We start from the raw sequence: 16,756 nt of genomic DNA, 5'->3' as shown, positions 1-16,756 counted from the left end.
TATCTAATCTAAAAAATAAACTAATTAGATAAACTAATAAAACTAATTAGTTAGTTAGATAATAACAATAAACATAATAATAATAAAGGCATAATCATAATCATAATCATAATCATAATATCATATCATAATCATCATCTATCTAATAATCTAATAATTATTAATTATTTGGATTAGATAAACTAATAAAACAATTTCATGTTATCTAATATCTAATAAAATAGTCATGTTATCTAATCTAATATTCTAATCTAATCTAATAATCTAATCTAACTAACTAACTAACTAATAAACATAATATAATAAAACTAATTAGTTAGTTAGATTAGATAACAATATAAACTAAAAACTAATAAAACTTATAAACTTAAACTTAATTAATTAACTACTATATATTAATCAACTATTAACTATTAATAACTATTAACATAACATTATCTATTTTATTAACATTAACTATTAACATTAACATTAACATCTATATCTATCTTCTATAATCTATAATTCTATTCTACTATAATCTATATCTATAACAATAATAATAGATAATAGAATAGAATAGATATAACAATAATAATAATAATAATAATAATAACTAATAGTAAAGTAATTAACTATAACTATAACTATAACTAATAACTAATAACTAATAATAATCTATCTATCTAATATAACTATAATAACTATATAACTATAACTATTATTAACTAACTAATAATAATCTAACTATTAATAACTAATAATCTAACATCTAACATTAACATTAACATCTATATCTATCTTCTATCTATAATCTAACATTAACATTCACTAATAATCTATCTAACATCTAATCTAACATTAACATTATTAACTAATAATAATCTAACATCTAACATCTAACATTAACATTAACTAATAATAATAGATAGAACAATAATATAATTAATTAATAGATAACAGAAACAGATAATAGATATAACAATCTATTCACTAATTATTAATATTAACTAATTAACTAATAAAATAACTATAACTATTATATTTATTATTAATTATTATTATATTATATTATATTTATTATTATTTTATTATTAAAATAATGCGGGGGCCCCGGTTTTGGCGGGCAGCGCCGCGGGCAGGGGGGTCTTGGCGGGCCGCGAGGGGCTTGGGGGGGGGGGGTGGTTTGGCAGGTAGTGGGGGGGTGGGGGGGTTGGGAGACTTGGCCTCTTTCTTCCCTCCAATTGCCTCATGGCCACCGCGACGACGATCCTCAGACCTCTCGGCTCCAACAACGCCAATGACATGCTCCACCTTCGACGATCGCTTCCTCCAATCACCTTCTGCCGTGCGTTGGAAGAGAGAGAGAGAGAGAGAGAGAGAGAGAGAGAGAGAGAGAGAGAGAGTTGTACCTCAGCGCCTGAGCGAGGTGGCTCCCTTGCAAGCATGCTCCTCTGCGTGAAGTGTGCTCCCCTGCAAACGTGCTCCCTTGCGAGCGTGCTCCTCTCCAATTCCAAGCGTGAGACCCTGCAACCAACCAATGGAAAGAGAGATCAAATAAAAAATGCATGGTATAGATAGAAGATAATCATGAGAGAAAGAGGTCGTGGGTATTAAAGCCTTGCATGCATGCAATTCAAAATTTAAAACCAGGCTTGGGATTTAAAAAGAGGCTTGGGATTCAAAAGTAGGCTCGGGGAAAGAAATGGAGGTTCGAGCCAGAATGATAAGTAGAATAGATACCTATCCAAAGAAACTTAACGGTGTTGAAATCCGCTCCCTTAAAGGATTATGCAACATTGAATGCAATCGATGGAGCCGCAAAAACTGCCAAACTTAGATAGGCCTTCTAACTTATGTATTATATACACAACCAATAACCAACAAATCGATATACCTAGATTTTGGTACTTCGGATAGGAAATGTTTTATTAAAGCGCTGAGCTTATCCCGACCCTCTGCTGCTCCAAACCCTTGGATTGTCATGTGTAGTCTAGTCGGAGTTTGAGGTGCTAAATTTATACACGCGACACCACCGGATCTTTCTTCCCAGTATGCGTTCAGAGGTTGGATATCACATGTAGCCATATGCGGACCTCATGCAGAGCGACGAATTCCACAGTACTATTTGAGATGTGCACCGCCTTGGACCATGGAATTCTGACAGTTTCTGGCTATGGTGCAGTCTTCTTCGCCATGGGTTCTGCGGCCGTGAGATGAAGATCTAACCTAGGGACTCATGACAGGAATTGCCAATCACAGTGTCTTGCGGCCCCCATTTGCAAGACACGTGCCTGGCCGCAGTGGTGAAATGCAGGGTCAGCAGGAATCTGCCATGCCTTACAGGGTTCCACAAGCCAAGGATGTTCTTGCCGGTCCTGTCGCCATACTGTGGGACATCGAAAATTGCCCTGTTCCGGGTGAAGTCAATGCAGAGGATGTGGCTGCGAACATTCGGATGGCTCTCAGGTTTCATCCTGCAGTCAAGGGAGCTGTTACGCTGTTTTCTGCCTATGGCGATTTCAATCATTTTCCTCGTCGCCTAAGGGAAGGCTGTCAGAGAACAGGTGTAAATCTCATTGATGTTCCGAATGGAAGAAAGGATGCATCTGACAAGGCAATCTTGGTTGACATGTTCCTGTTTGCATTAGATAATTTACCTCCGTCTACCATTCTCCTGATCTCAGGAGATGTGGACTTTGCTCCTGCTTTGCACAAGCTAGGGCAACGAGGATATACCATAGTTCTTGCCATCCCCTCAGGCATTGGCGTGTCAACCGCCCTTTGTGGTGCTGGCCAATTTGTTTGGGATTGGCCAAGTTTAGCTCGTGGAGAAGGGTTAATCTCTGCAAAAATATTCTCAGCGCGCTCTGCAGAGGACAGGATGGGTGAGTTGACTGGCAGTTCACCAGGGGTATTTTTACAGTCCAGTGATGATTCTGATCTTCCTACTGATGATGAACAGACCTACCATATATCTGAGGGAGAGAGAACTTTCAGACAGATGTTATCAGTACAAGGGGATTCCATACAAGTGTCATTATCCAATGGAATGACACATCCTGCACTATCGGTTGATTTTAATGGTTTAACGCAGGGACCAAAGCATGGGTTCTTGCGAGGCTCCGTCACAGGTTCACAAAGCTTACATCTTGGACAATCGTTTGGTTTTTGTCAGATGAATCAAACTTCTGCAAGTCTGGTTACTTCGAGTGCAGGTGGAACAGCGGTAGCAAATTCAGCGTGCACGCATTCCCATCGAATCCAAAGGCAGAATGATCTGGTTATGAGTGCAGACTCACCTGGCTCATGGGTGCAGCCTGGAGATCTTCAAGGGTTGAAAGGTCAGCTAATAAAGCTCCTGAATGCAAATGGAGGCAAGTTACCTCTTATTCGTGTACCATCAGAGTACTGCAAAGTTTTTGGGAGGCCCCTGTATCTTGCTGAGTATGGGTCTCCCAAGTTGGTTCACTTGATAGAAAGAATGCCAGATGCGTTTTCAATAAATGGTGAAGGAAAGAAAAGAATGGTTCAATTGAAGGGAGCCATGCAGCCGTATAGAACAAGAAGGAGCAGGCCTTCCAATTCCTTGCATATTAAGGAAGTCAGAGGTGACAGTAGAGGTGGAAATTTTATGTATGCAGAGAGTCCTTCTTGTGCTGATTATTTACAAGATCCGGTACTTTTGGGAGGTTTGGAGCCTCTTGAAGATGATGAGAATGCCAGTGATCAAAACGAGGTGGAAGAAGAGGACTATTCAGAACAAGTGGGGGTTGCCGCTGGTCAAGAGGATTTGATGGAACTACGGCTGGAGGTGTTCAGGCAGGAATTACAGGAGCTTCTTGTTAGCCATGCTTGCAGTGTACTCCTTTCAAGTCTCCCAATGCTGTATCAACAAAGGTATTGTCGTGGTTTAGACGTAACTCTCTTTGGGATGAAAGAGATGGACTCGCTTCTTGACAAGGTAAAAGATGTGGCTGTGGTTGAAGAAGACCAAGCAACACAGGAAAAGTTTCTTGTTGCTAATTATGGCGCCTTAAGGGGCTTTTAAAGCTTCAGAGCCCTATAAATGATAAAATTCTACCGTAAGTGCAAATCAGACCTTAATCCGAAGGTTGACCGCTCCAAGTGCTGTTCCTGTAAAGTGTCTATACCAAAAATGAGTTTCTGAAAGAAACCCAGAAACTTGTTGTAAACTACAAACTTGCAATTAATGTTTGGGAAGGCATGTTTCAAATGAGCCTTCACTTGAAAATTTTTCCCAGGCATGGTTGAGCAAATCATGAATGTATTGTCTGACAAGAAGGTAAATCCATCTAGACACCAAGTCTAATGAGCATGGTTTTGACCATCATAAATTAACCATTCCCGCTTAAAATGTTGAACTGTTTGCTAGTTGTAGTTTCTTCATTTATTTCTTTGTAAAGTCCCTTGAGTTCTACTATGTAAGAAAGTTGCAGAGCATGATTGTGATATTGTTATTGTGTTTGCTTAAAATGTGAAAGATTGTGGTGTTGACTGGATTTGAAGGCATTCATTATCATGATGATATGCTCAAAATGTGCGAGATGCTAGACTCTAGTGGATTATGGATTTGCTTTTAACTCTTTTGAGTTTTGACACACCCATCGCACAGGTGGAGAGCTAATATTGTGTGGATCAGGATGGGCAAGTGTGTGTTGTCGATTGGCATCATCTTGTAAAGGCTAGCTTGTGGTAATAGGTCTGCAATTATGAAATTTTTGGTTTCAGTTCTTTTAAGTGCACATTCTTGCAACATATGCATGGAGATTATGTGGGGTTTCTTGACAGTTCAAGAATCTATTGCCACTTTGCAACCCGATGGCATAAAGCTGGAGTGATGGATTTATCATTGCAACACTGCTCTTTATTTATGTGTATATGCTGCAAGAAGAAAGATCTATAGGAGGGGGATTGTTTTGTGTTCAGTCCTTAACTCTCCCTGTTGGTGTTTGTGGGCCCTTCTTTGACTGGTGGTCTGTTGTGTTTGAGTTTGGTGCAGTTTTGTCCTTAGCCAGGGAAATATATATGTGGTTTGTTTCTAAGGTGGTTCATGTGAGCAATTATTAGTTGGGCATATCACATGTGCTCATTCTTGTTCCACTTGTATGCCATATATTTGTAATTTATACCTCACCATACTGTGCCCCTATATTTAAATGACACAATGACCTCCTTGCAGGTGTGGAAACTTGAGCACATTGTGTGTGGTGCTCCAAGGCTCAGGACTGCTACTATGTTGCTGCATCCATTTTTGGGTGTGGCATGGTGGCTGCTGTGTTCAGCAAACTCTAGCTGGAGCATGTGCTGTCTTCTGATTTGTGTATTTGGTGGCACAGCTATCAGTGTGTCTACATTTGGTGTCAATGCCATTGTGTCTACATATGGGTAGAATGCCACAGCTTGGCTACTTAAAGCTTGGTATCTGCGAGTCCTGTTGAGTCCACTCATTGTGTGACTAGTGTTGTTTTAGCTATATTGTGATGAAAAATCCTGCAAAGTCTAAGAAAAGCTTGACAATGTTCAAGGCTGAAGGTTTTTTGTATTGGCTCTAAAAACTGTTTTTCATGACCATTGGGTGTAGTGTGCATTTGTTATGATAGACTTATACTGTTGATGACCGGTAATCTTGCTTACTCAAATTGGTTGGTGTTTGCTTGATTGGTGTGAACTTGCATAGCTATTGACCACTTTTGCTTGTGTTGATGATGTGCCCTTGTTCACCTTGCTTTCTTTGTAAGATGTTGCTTGGTATTTCTTGCTTGATGTGTAATCACCTATGATTAGAGAGAGGGTGCTAGCAATTAATTTGTTGGATATATCATATATGCTTACTTTTGTTTCAGTTGTGTCACTATGGTTGTGGGACACATTGTACACTTAATTGGACATTGCTTTGCATGTGGGGAGAGGTGTGTTGAAATGTAGAGAGAGAAGATATGTAGAGACGCGATAGAGAGAGAAGAGACACACCATATACACTTTCAAGACTATTATATTGATCACAATCTACGTATATATAGGTGAAACCTAGTCTAGATACGGTGAGCTATATGTAGCTCCAATACCCCCACTCAAACAAAGGTCTCTAGTTGTGAATGAAAAAACCCTTGGGAAGCACAAGGGAAAAACCTGAGCTCTTATATACAAATGTACAAACATGATTAAGAAGGATTATTGAGTGTATGTAAAGTGAATTCGTGTATGTGAAGTGAAATTGAATATGTACATACAAAGATGACCAAGAGGTCTGAGGTGTATGTGCATATGTGAATTGTATGGTGTTTACAAGGAGTATGTACAAAAGCATTACAATGTCAGTAGATTAATTCCCAAAGATTGAAGTTAAAACAACTAAGTTTCGAGTGAAATAGAGTGAAGTGTGTTTCATTGGGTCTTTTGGTGAATATATATGCTGTCATTTGATCACTTAAATAATGTTCAATCATGATCATGTCTTTCTTTATTTCATATCAAACATAATAATAATGCATTGCAATATGTTTAGACTTATTATGTTGAATATAGTCTTTAGCAAGACTAATAGCACTTTGGTTATCACATCAAAGTGGTATGCTAGAGAGAGGAGGATGGCTAATATTTGATAGAACTTGTCGAAGCCATATTAACTCTCGAGCTGTTAAAGATGCAGCTACATATTCAGCTTTCATAGTGAAAATAACACCACAACGTCGTTTTTTGCTAGTCCAAGAAACAATATAACCATTGATAAAGAAACAATTTTCACTTGTAGAACACAAGTGAGAGCTTGTCTAATCTGCATCTATATAACCCAAAAGTTGAAGTGAATGTAGAGAGACACTGATAAATTAACCCAAAATCTTTAGTGCCTTTCAAATACTTTAGAACTCGTTTAGCTGCAATCCAATGTTTAAGGCATGGAGAACTAAGATCTCCAAGAAAATTTGTAGCAAAAAGAATGTCAAGGTGAAAATTTAAGCCAACAAATTGTAGACATCCAAGAAGATTCGCATAAGGTTGATGTAATGCTAATTGTCCATCATTCTATAGAAAGTGAGTTTTTGGTAGAGCCCACAAGATAAGGAGTACTAGTAGGATGTGCAAAATCCAAATCAAAATTTTGAATAATATCTTCAATAAACTTTATTTAACGCAGTAATAAAATACAATTTTCTCGATATAGCATTGAATTTGAATACCAAGACATGTGTATATCTCCAAGATCAACCATGTTGAATGCAGAAGATAAAACTTTTTTTCACTTGTTAAGGAAAGTTAAGATTGTTAGAAACAAGTATGGTATCGTCCACATATAGAGTAAGAATAACAAAACTATTATTGTAGTGCTTGACATATAAGTTAGGATCTGAAGAATAAGAGATAAAACCTTGTTTTGTAAGGAAAAGATCAATCTTTTGATATCAAGCTCGTGAAGATTGTTTGAGACCATAGAGTGCTTGATGAAGTCTACAAGCAAGATTTTCCTTATCCATTTGATGAACCTCCAAATTAAACTCAATAGCAAAAATTATCAAGACCCGAATATTGGTAATATGAACAATAAGTGAGAAAGTTTCTTGATACTCAACTCATGCAATTTGTGAGAAACCCTTGGCAACTAGTCTTCCTTTGAATTTGTCAAATGTTCCATCTATTTTTGTTTTAGTCTTATAAATCCACTTGCATTTAATAGCAGTATTGCCAGGTTAGTAACTCAGTTAGAACCCATGTACCTTTAGAGAAAAGAGATTCATACTCAACTTCCATGGCCTCCTGCCATTGTTTCTTTTGTGGGGATGACATGGCATTACTATAAGAGACAGGGCCTTCACAAATATTGAGAGCATTCTTAAGAATATCAGCATCATAAACATGTCAAGTACCATGCTCATTATAAATTGGAAGATCAACATAAAGATCAATGCCAAGGTCATCATCAGCAATAATAGGTGCAGGTTGTTGTGAATCTTGATTTGAAGAGTCAATATTATCTCGTGAAGGAGGTTCATCATCATATAGAAAAGGACAAGAAGTGAGTAATGACTTTGTATCATCAATGTCCTCTAGTGACCAATGTCCGCCCAACATCCTCCTGAGGTCATGTGCTGCCCATAAGTTGCTCATTGAAAATAGCATCACGACTTATGATTACCTTATTGGAAGATGCATTATAAAACTTGTATCCCTTAGAAAATTTTAAATATCCAATGAAAATAACTTTCAAATTAGAAGGATCAAGTTTTCTACGAGTCTCTTTGGATACATGAATTTAAGCAATACATCCAAATTTTAAAAAATATGAAACAAGAGTTTCACTTGTCCAAGTAGTAATTTGTATTTTAGCAAAATGAGCAGTTGTAGGAAGATGATTTTGCACAAATATTATTGTTAAGATGGTTGTAGCCCAAAAACATCGAGATAAGCCAGAATGAATGAGCATACATTGCATGGCATTGAGAATAGTCATGTTTTTACATTCAGCAATATCATTCTGCTGAGGAGAGTAGGAAACCATGTGTTCATGATGAATACCCTGATTATTACAATAATCATCATATCATTGGAAATGTATTCTCCACCATTATCACTGCAAATTTTCTTAATGTGACGACTAGTATAAAGTTCTACAGCTTTTTAATATTGCTTCAAAGATAATAAAGCTTCTAATTTGTATCGTAAGATAAAAAAAATGTGTATCTTAAGAAGCCATCAATAAAAGTCATGAATTACTGATATTGAGATTTTAATGGAGAAAAAGGTCCACAAATATCAATGTGAATAAGATCAAGCAAATCGCTAGAATGAGTTGTGGTGAAAATGGAAAAGGGTTTGTGAAAATTCTTTCTAAGTGCATAATATTCACAAATACCCATATGAGGACGAGCTTTGAATTCCAGACCTTGAACAAGGTCACGTCAATAAAGATTGACAAGCTGATAAAAATCAGAGGAAACAAAGCGATGATGCTATATTTTGCCGTTAAGATAGCCATGAATTGTAATAACATTTGCAACATCTTCATTCAAAGATAACTCAAAAAGACTACCATTTCGAGGAGCAACAACTATGGTTTGGGTGTCTTTCTCAATGCAACACTTGGTATAGTCAAAATGGACAAAGAGACCAAGATCCACAAGTCTTGCAACTAAAAGAAGATTCCTTTATAGATATGGGACATGTAAAACTCCACGAGAATTCTTGTTGAAGAAAGAGTACCAAGATATAAATCACCTATACCTTTGACTTGATAGGTTGTGTCATTAGCAAGATAAACCAATTTCTTAATAGGAATAGAATGATAATTATGTAACCATTGGAACTGATATATCATGTTTCTTGTAGCACCAAAATCAATAATAAAAAGAGATCCATCACGAACATGAAGTATCCTTTCTGGAGAGATGGAATAACTCACCCAATTTGCTTCTTTAGTAATGTTGTCATGTGTAGCAACATATACTCTATTAGGATCTAAATCAAAATGCCTCTTAAAACATAGATGCGTTGGATGATCACTCTTTTTGTAGTAGTCACAATGAGAACAATCTCTCGATAAACATGGTTATTTATTTGTAATACCATGTTCTTCATCATATTGCTTTGCCTAGAAATCATCTGTAGTGTGACCATTTCTATTGCAATAAGAACAATGTCTATTAGGAAACTTGAGACAAGAGAAGTTACCACCACAATGACTCCTACGTGTATAGCATGGAAAGGGACACCTTCAAGTAAGTAAAGCTTGGTCAATTTGTTTTGATTATGTGTCCTCTTGTAAGATTATAACTATTTCTTGATTTGGGTGTCGTCGTTCATATTGTTGTGAATATTCAATCAAAGATATACAAGCTTGATCAAAATTGATCCCATCTTTGTTAGATCATATGGTAACAATGTTATGATAAGTAGGATCCTTTATGGTGTCAAGAAGCTATGTTACCAATTGCTTTCGTGGAATAGCATCACTAGCAGACAACAAGCTGATTGATAATGTTCTTGAATGAATCAATATGTATTGTCATGGAAGTTCCGATGTTGTATTGTAACTCGATGAGATGACTACAAAGATAAAATGTTTCTATAATAGATTTCTTCTCAAAATTTGCTATCAAATACTCCCATATAGCTTGTGAGGTTGAAAGATTACATACATCAAGCATAAGAGATTCTTGAGGAGCAGAAAGAATATACCGATGAGTTGCTTTGTTGCGTCTGCCCACTCATTATAAAGAGTTTGCCATTCTTCAAAGATAGGTCCTTCAGTTATACAAGGTTATTATCATGAGCTTGATTAGTTGGTTGAGGCGGACATTCATAATTACCATGAACAATATCATGCAAGTCATTGCCTTCAAGGATTATCAGCATCTTTATTTTTCACCCAAGGAATCCTTGCCCTTGAAAGTGAGGGACAGAATGTTGTCCAGAAGGAAATCCATTGACAATTATAGAATTTGACATGACTGGCTAAGAGGATACGTATAGTATGAGATCACAAAATTTGCACACCATATACAGAATGACGACAAAAGTGTAGCACGACAAATCGTACGCAGAAGTTATGCTGTAAGGAAAGACATTTGGTTCGTAAAGCATACTCCAAAAGAAAGAGACCCAAGATAGATGAAAAATGGGCAAGAATAAAGCAATCCAAAATAGACAAAATATGTGAGAGAAGAAATCGGTCAAACATAGACGAGAAATATGAATAATGCTCAAAACGTTATTGCTTTACGTTTTGGCCAAGAATAGACAATGATCTAGCTTATTTTGGCAAAAACATAGAAACGCAAGAGTAAGTAATTGTGATGAAACCTATGTCATAGAAGTTTGCATGAAAAGCTATTGTCCTGTTTGTTTTTATGTTTCAAGTCCAATTTACCTGAACTAATATAAAATTTGACACATAACTCCAAATTCTATACGAATTTGATAGGAAGAAAGCTTTTGAGTCCTAGCACATCACAAAAATAGGTTTTCTTAAGAAAGGTGTTTCCTTAAGAGTTTGCCAAATAGAAACTTTTAGGGTGTCCAAGCAAGGCATATCTACAATTCAACATATCTACAAGCTAAATGATGATCAAGTGAACATTTTCTATGTTTAAAATTCATAACATAAGATGCTCATAACATACATAATACATCAAATTTAAGCATAAAAAGAACATGAATTAAGAATGGAAGAGATATTACATAGGCGAACTTCCTGATTGTCTTCTTCAAGGAATTGGTTGTAGTCGATCGTGATAGCTCTGATATCATGTTGAAATTTGGACGGAGAAGATATGTAGAGACATAATAGAGAGAGAAGAGACACACAATATACACTCCCAAAGACTATATCATATTAATCACAATCTACATATATATAGGTGAGACCTAGTCTAGATAGGGTGAGCTATATATAGCTCCAACAAGAGGAGACTTCAGCAATTAATTTGTTGGAAATATCATATATGCTTTTTTTTGTTTCAATTGTATCACTATTGTTGTGGGATATGTACACTTCATTGTATGGTTGTTTTGCATGTGGGAAGAGAGGAGACCATCATATTTTGCAGGGCATCTTGTCATGTGTTGGTTGTATCTCATTAAGCATTGCTAGTGGATTCCTTACCTTGGATCTCATGCATTCTTGGATTACCATTGTGTAACGGTTTTGTTGTTTTGTGCTATCTTGGCAATTCATTGATGGTAATCTTTAGGGGTTTCTGTTATGTACACCATCTCTAGATCATAGTTCTTGTATGGCAACAATGCAATTGTAAGATATAAAAGGTATTAGCTTTCAACAAAAACCTAATGTAGAAAATTGATGTTATGCCTTTTAGAATCACTTTTATGATGCTACTTATAGGTAGAGCACTCTCTAATCGAGAAGAGTCTTAAAGTTGGAAAGTTCGGATACGTGAAAGTTTCACATTCATTGAAGCTAGCCCTTCTCTTGAAGAGGATGTAGCTTTCCCATGCGACTCCTACTTGCAAAGTTGTAGGGGCATTGGCTTAAAGTAGGTTGAATTCTTGGTGGATGGAGCTATACACGATATTGATCCATATAGGTTGTTAGACTAGGGATTGCTCTACAGACTTGAGCATTCAAATTACACAACAAATGCATGCCATTGTTATGCGATAGACAAAGTGCATTTGAAATTGCTAAAAAGGCTTGGTCTTGATGCATGTGACATGGCTACTCTAATAGGAGCTTACATCTTAGTCTTCAAGATTCAAGTGATCAACTTGATCTAACCTTACATCAGTAGGCTAATGTGATGTCTTCTTTATGTTTGCTACACAAGGTCAGATTTATAGTTAACAATATCACATGTGAGTAGGCTTATGTATTGCCCAATTTCAAAGCTTGGAAGGCTATGAAGAAGATATTTTGCTACTTGAAGGGCACAACTTGATTCTATCCATGTGGTTGTGATCCGTAGTTGTTGCCTTTTTATGATTCTGACTAGGCAAGTTGCTATGGCACTATAATGTCCACTAGTAGGTTTGCTTTCATCTTGGTACTTATGTATATCATCATTGAGCAAAAAGCAACCTACAATGACCACTTTTGTCTATGAAGCTTATTGTAGAGCAACCTCCCTATCTTGAATGTGCATGGACTTAAGATAACTCATCTCTAACTTGGTTATTAATCAGTCATCCCCCCCTACCATTATCTGTACACATTTCTTGGTAAAACTCTAGCGTAGTATCTTGTGGATCTTACATCAAATCAAATATCTTTATGTTTAGATATTTGGTTGTTTCAATAAGACTTTCAATTTTATATGGAAGCAATTATGCATTCATGCTTATTATCATGGAAGCAATTTCTAAGGATGATTATTTGAAATGGATATTTTGTCAATAAGCATACAATTACTATTACTTGTAGAGATGTCATCTTTTAAAGAATTAAGTTAAACCTGTCAACTGAAATGACAAAAGCAACTCATATAAAGTGTTGGATTTTCTTTTCTTACATGAAGAAACAATATATAGTATATCTATTAGGCTATAATAAGACTTCTTGGTTGTCCATGCATTGTTTAAATAATGCCTCCATAACCCATAGTTATGGCAAGGCTCAACGAATTTAGATGGAGATAATGTCTCCATAACCCATAGTTATAAGAAGCCTTGGCGAATTTACTCCATCTAAGCTTAAAGTATAGCTTCCCAACATAAGACATAGTAATGACTAGTGTTTCTGACTTCTCCTAACCTGTATTCCATAATGTGCATAATACACTTCAGAGTGGGCTCACCAAGGGAGGTATATAAAGCAATTTACTAAGCCCCTTGGTGCAATATTTGGTAGAAGGTTTCACAAATATGCTATCAAGTATGGAATATTAATCCAAATAGACACTCTTTTTGAAGACAATCACACCACATAGCTGGTTGTGACATGATGTATACAAGGTCAAGACCCTAGAAATACATCCTATTGTTGCAAATCCTTCTAGACTCCTTCCTTTCTATTAACTACAATTTCAAACCAACCCCTACTCTCGTAGCATATTTGGTCTATAGTCCCTTTCCCTCTAAGGATTTTGTTAACCATGTTTCAATTTCCATGGGTATAAACTTTGGATGGCTTGTCGTATGAAGAATACTAAGATCATTAAAGGGTTGGAGAGAAGCATGTTGACACATACCTTGTCCATGTTGAGGGAAATCTTCTTCAATGCCCCTTTAGTTTTCTCTTCCATTCTTTTCTTAATGAAGCTCACCAAGATTTTGGACACCACCTGTGGATTTGCCTCGAGCTTGAGCATGTTATCTTCTTCAATATTGATTGAGCTACTACCAAGTGCTAACTTTGGATGGAGTAGTTTAGTAGATTCTTTGTTGTCCCCATCAATAGTTTCTCATTCTCTTTTCCTCTCACCCAAAGTCCTAATACATTCTCCAATGTAGACCAAATCTATTTCTTAATTGCTATTATTGTCAAAAAATTTCACCCTTGGTTACTTGTGGCTTGCCCTCTTAGGCGTGCATTAGGCAAGTCCCATGCAGTGTATTTCATGGGAGCACTAACAATGTGGCAAGCCAATAAGTAGCCTTAATGTTTACCTTGTGCAATCAAATGCTCCACTCTCCTAGTACTCTCAAGACGTGAGAGCTTTGATATTAATGGAAGTGTTTACACGTCCATTGAAAAAACTCAAGTTACAAATATGTTGAAGTTTAGTTCATCAATTGCAATTCTAAGTTGATGAAATTCACCGTAGCATTGAGTGGAATTTGACCATTTCATAAAGTTATATATGAGAGAGAGAGAGAGAGAGAGAGAGAGAGAGAGAGAGAGAGAGAGAGAGAGAGAGAGAGAGAGAGAGAGAGAGAGAGAGAGAGAGAGAGAGAGAGAGAGAGAGAGAGAGAGAGAGAGAGAGAGAGAGAGAGAGAGAGAGAGAGATTGCAATACATTATTTTCCACCGAGATACTCAAGATATACATCATGATAATTTACCATGCATGCCATTATATGAAGACATTATGAGATTTTTGAATTTGAGAAATCTACATGGAGTGAGTGACTTCAATGCAAGCACATGCAATGAATGAATGTCTTTCTATGACATAGAATGACACACGTATCGTGATTGGCTAATTCAGGATATTGGGATCTACAAAGAATCATAAGTGGTTCCATGATTCAAGAAATGCTCCTTAAGCATGTTCCATCTCCATAGCTTCAATTGCTCCAAGCTCACTTTGCAAAGAAAGAAAGCTGCTAGGGCTCCCTAGTAGCATATGTTGACCCTCATTGGGGAATGTAGCAAAGGGCAATGTATAACATCTGATCGCGAGAGATCTCCACTTTAATCCACATGTATATTGCATGTCACAATCATGTGCCATGATGGAGATTCTATTCTAGAGCTCCTATCAATAATGCCACTCCTCTTGACCCTCTGGTGGTACCCTAATTTCTTGTGCAACTCTTATGTGTGGACTCCCAAAAATATCCCTATACACTAGGTGGTCCTCTCTTGAGACTTTGATGTGTCTCTATGACTAGAATTAGCTCATGGATCTCCATCACCTCCTCCGTCCTCCTTGCGTGTGTTCACTTTGAGATGTTACAATTCCATACTATCATCTATATCTCTCATGCACCTCTCTCATCTACTATGCATCCCTATTCAACTACCTTGCCATCAATGATGACTTGCCTATCTCTATACATTGCCTTCTTTCCCTCTTTCCTAGATTTGATTATTTTGGGCATACTTAGATGCCTATGCTCCACTTGCATCTTGATAAGTTCATCATCTAAGTAGATGGGATCCCCTTGAGTTCACGTAATATGGCCTTTATCTTCATGAATGTCATCCTCTCCATTTCACCTAAAATATGAATGTGCGCTTTTGCAGTTATTTCCCAATTCTCCAAGCTTTCACAAAAGGGAGTGCATCTTCCTGAGTGTGTTATTTTTGTGAGCTTTCAATTTCATGCTTTTGCAATTGAAACCGATTTTTTGAGCTTTTTGAAACAATCTTGGATTTTTCTACAAATTACATCGTTATTATAGTTCACTACATAGAGGTCATATCACACACTACTACTCTTTTTCAACATGAAGATATATGATATATCATGCATGAATCACCTTTTGGGAGCTCCCAATGAAACATACACTATTCAAAATAGAGAAAGCAATGCTACTAAATAATCACTACAAAAGAAAACCAATAGTAACATGAAGATATATGATATATCATGCATGCATCACCGTTTGGGAGCTCCCAATGAAACATACACTTCAAAATAGAGAAAGCAATTCAACTAAATAATCACTACAAAAGAAAACCAATACTAAATCTGGGATGACCCCTTAAAAACCATCACACCTCAAAAATTTTCCTATACGAAGGGTGCAAAAAAGTCAATGTGAACCCAAGTTGGTCCAATACAAATCTATTCCTAGAGATAAGTAGTTCCCATGGTAACTTCATAGAATTGACACATAGCTATTGTGCCAACATGAAAAAGGAGATTTGAAATTCTCACATAATTGGGCGGATCTTTTGTGGTTGTCCAAGCACGAAGGCAATGCTTGTGGATGTGAGTATTGGCTAATGTATGATCATATTCTCCTTTGGTTTGAGACCAAGAATGTGCACACACACACAATACATGTGTCTACAACCAATGAAATATTTTGGTGTACTCTCTCTTTTTTGAAAATCAAGATAGATGCAACTAGGATCTTCTTTAATGTGAACACAAACGAACTCTCTATGAGTACTCGAAAATACTACATGCATTTGTGTACTTTACATAGCATGGGCTCCTTGTAAACCTGAAAATTTAAAGTTGTTAAGAGTCGGATCTACAACCACCAAATCACAATTCTCAATCACATATACATGGAATAGAGTATTCTTCTAGGTTGATGCAATCTTCTAGCAATGATCGTGTCCATTTATACTCATCTGTGTATGCTGAAACCTTTTAACTTTAGACTTGCTAGTGGTATGATATACTTAATTGCTATACTTTAAGCCCAAACACATGGCATGCACCAAAGTCCTCATTGGTCTTGTGCTCAACAAGCATAAAAATCTTCCAAAGATTTGCTTAGCATAGTTTTGGTGTTGTATTACTATTTTGATGAATCTATGTTGACATGACCTTCCCAAAAGTTTAAGTTTGCATAGACGTTGGACATCAAAACATATGCAACTGTGGGATCAATCTCATCTATATCCAACATTACAAAATTAAAAATTTTCTTACCAAGATCCACATCACCCCACTTTTGATAAG

At 36.6% G+C, this 16,756-nt stretch overlaps 1 protein-coding gene across 1 annotated transcript; it reads left to right on the top strand.

The window, feature by feature from the left end:
- The first annotated feature begins 1,915 nt into the window (after positions 1 to 1,915).
- Positions 1,916 to 4,385, top strand: LOC148026140 (uncharacterized). Its single transcript, XM_087693420.1, has one exon. The coding sequence runs from the start codon at positions 2,219 to 2,221 to the stop codon at positions 4,028 to 4,030; it is 1,812 nt and encodes a 603-aa protein (XP_087549546.1). The 5' UTR covers positions 1,916 to 2,218; the 3' UTR covers positions 4,031 to 4,385.
- The last annotated feature ends 12,371 nt before the right edge of the window (positions 4,386 to 16,756 follow it).

This window comes from Lygodium microphyllum, chromosome 14 (assembly GCF_053477565.2).
Source record: "Lygodium microphyllum isolate KBCC chromosome 14, Lygodium_microphyllum_v1.1.10, whole genome shotgun sequence".
Classification (NCBI taxonomy): domain Eukaryota; kingdom Viridiplantae; phylum Streptophyta; class Polypodiopsida; order Schizaeales; family Lygodiaceae; genus Lygodium; species Lygodium microphyllum.
Note: the sequence above shows the minus strand (reverse complement) of the source record. Positions and strands in the feature narration are given on the sequence as shown.

Coding starts and splice junctions, on each gene's coding strand:
- LOC148026140 (XM_087693420.1), top strand. CDS start 2,219: ATGACAGGAATTGCCAATCACAGTGTCTTGCGGCCCCCATTTGCAAGA.